Source organism: Sesamum indicum, linkage group LG5, assembly GCF_000512975.1.
Source record: "Sesamum indicum cultivar Zhongzhi No. 13 linkage group LG5, S_indicum_v1.0, whole genome shotgun sequence".
Taxonomy (NCBI): domain Eukaryota; kingdom Viridiplantae; phylum Streptophyta; class Magnoliopsida; order Lamiales; family Pedaliaceae; genus Sesamum; species Sesamum indicum.
The window spans coordinates 9,324,647-9,327,508 of NC_026149.1; the positions used below are offsets into that span (position 1 = coordinate 9,324,647).

General features: G+C 31.1%; 1 protein-coding gene and 1 non-coding gene across 2 annotated transcripts in view; both read left to right on the plus strand.

Moving 5' to 3' along the window:
• The window catches only part of LOC105162294, a 2,022-nt gene extending 577 nt beyond the window's left edge, over nucleotides 1–1,445 (plus strand). The window contains exons 3-4 of the mRNA XM_011080298.2: nucleotides 3–92; nucleotides 1,121–1,445. Of these exons, the coding sequence (XP_011078600.1) occupies nucleotides 3–92; nucleotides 1,121–1,291 (261 nt within the window). The 3' untranslated portion in view covers nucleotides 1,292–1,445. The remainder of the gene's footprint in view (nucleotides 1–2; nucleotides 93–1,120) is intronic.
• Nucleotides 2,313–2,383, plus strand: TRNAG-GCC. The gene has a single exon. It is a non-coding gene; the product is annotated as a tRNA-Gly (tRNA).

Here is a 2,862-nt window from a genome sequence, read left to right on the forward strand (position 1 = left end):
AGGGGCTTATCATGCATTACAGACTCAAAATGATAGCTCTGGGGTGCCGGAGAGTGCAACTACTGAGGCTAAAGCTCCTGCTCAAAGTTGAGGTATTCTATAAGTTTAGACATTATCATAGAACTGACTATGGTTTTAGTTTCTTCTCTGAAGGTTGATTAAATTAGTGACCAAGTTTAAGGAATATTATGGCTCATCTTGTGCAGTTGCATTACGTAATTTAAATTTCTACCAAATCTTCTACATCTATGATCTGCATCATGTCATGTAGTTTGAAATTTCTCTAGCCTGTGGCGTTGCATAACTATTTAGCTTGCAACAGCACTAAAATTTTCTTCTTTTGCCAAAAGTTCTGTGAAGACTGATTTGATTGAAGCTGGGCACATAAGACTGATGGGATCTCAAGTTTGATCTTTTCTACATGAACTTATTTTGGTTCAGTTCCCTCAGCTATTGATTGCACAAAGAAAAACCAACATCAGTGTTGGCAAGTCCTTACAGCAATTCACCATTTATGTTCATTCCTAGAGAAAATTATAAGCAATTAATCTGGCTTGGTTTATATTCATTTTAAATATATGTGCTCTATCCTTGCTGTTTTTGTGCTTTACAAGTATGTTTTATTTTGCAATACATATCATCTATCCTAGCTAAATTTAAGACGATATAGCTTTGAGATGTTAAATTATTCTGTACAACCCATCAAAGGGAAGGGTAAGGGCTCAAAAGCAAGAGTGAAACGGCAAGGACTTGGAGAATTATAAGAACTCCAATTCAAATTTGATTTTCTTGCTTGTGTGTTAGCATATGATACCTTTAGGTCTATCACTTTTTGTTTGAGGAACTGCATTTAAGATGTTTAAAATTTTCAAAAGTTTATGTTTTAGTTTTATACTAATTAGTTCGTATGTGCAAACTGCCTTCGTGTGAACAAGCCATGAGCTCGCCAGAGATAGAATAATTCTCCTACATTAGTACTTCTGATAAAATTACTGGTATCACTATTTCATATGGTTTAAAACGAGCACACTCTATCTTTTTTCTTTTCCTTATTTCCTGATAATGAATTTATGTACCATCATCAATTTCTAAGAAAGAACTTTGGAATGAAATCTCACAGGATATCGCTTCGCCCAGAATGCTTCCACCAAGAAGGAGATGGACAACATACACAAACCATAAGCTCAGACTTACAAAGTTCGTGTATTTGAAGTATACGAATGGGACCGTTGTCGAAATTGTGGGAGGTGTCAACTTGTTCATCATATTCATGGTGGAATTATGTTTGTAAAGTAGGTGGAATTACTCTTTCCAGAAACTTTTTGCAGTTTTGACTTCTGACTTGTGGAAATTGTGAATTTTTTTAAAAATGTATTGAAATGTAAATATAGAACTTATTAATATATTAAAAAGTGTCACGTGCATTTCATGTGCCAAAAAAAGATGAATGTAAAACTTATTAGTAATACATAACATAATCACTATTTATCCTTTTCCCATTTTGTTCACAAACTTGTCACACGATACAATTGATTGAATCTAAGTTTATTGTAGATAAATTAGTAATTTGTGGCACACACATAATTTTTTAAATTTATTTAAAATAAAATTTTTGCACAAGTTTTATTATTCAATAAAGTATATACGAAATAATTAGTTATATTCTCTCAAAAAGAAAATAAATTTTATACATATTAAATTTAGGAGAAATTATTGATAAAAAGAAGATATTAGGGAGAGGAAAGTTAACAAAAAACCATCAAAAATAATTACGCATCGATGATACTGCCTTTATTTTTCTATAGCACTCCAAAAGATAGGGTAAATTACAATGAATTCTCCTGATATTTGAGATAATTATGAATATTCTTTTATTATTTAAAAAATTATTAATAGGTCATAATGTTTGATTAAATTATATCATTCTAGGATGAAAGTTGGGAAGTTTTAAATCTGACCTTAGTTTATTTATTTTTAAAAAAATTATGAATAAAAATTGGAAAATGTGGATGAAAAATTGTGAAAAAAAGTATCCCCTTAATTTATAAAATTTTAAAAAATAAGTAAAATTATAATTCATATTTTTACAATGAAAATTTGGTTATTTACCACAAAAAGTATATGAAAATGTCATGGGAGCTAATAGATTCGGTTATTTATTGGACGGTCATTAAAATCAGAAAAATATTGATAATTTTTCAAACGAAAAAAGGTATTTATAATTATGGCAAACCTTATAGAATTTATATTTACCCCAAAAACATTTAGAAGGTGCGTTAGATTAGATATAGGAGTTTATTTATTACAAACCTGCACCAGTGGTCTAGTGGTAGAATAGTACCCTGCCACGGTACAGACCCGGGTTCGATTCCCGGCTGGTGCATTCAGAGAGGTGTGAAGATAACTATTCTGCGCTCGATGTGGCGATTGGGTTCTCCACTTCCTTCGCCTTCTCAACAGTGGCGACAATATAGCGCATCTGACCTCTCTCCTTCTTCTCTTTTTTTTTTCTTTTTTTTTTTCTACTGACTTATTTTCTTTAATTCATATTTTTGTTACAATATTTGGGTTAATTATGGTTAGACCCTATCTAAAAATAAAAAATTGTATCTGTTCAAAAGAAGTTTCAAAATTTCACTTATACCCCCTTCAAGAATTCATTTTTTACACTTAACTCCCGTTCATTAGGATTTAGAAGAAAAATATTAATACAAAAAAATTACATAGATTTTTAATTTCACTCATCATTTAATATTTTTCTATTTGATCAACGACTGTGGCCACAGATTCATAGAGCGTGAACGCATCTCCAAGTGCATAAGAAGTACCTCTGTCACATAATGACATGGGAACAGATCCTCT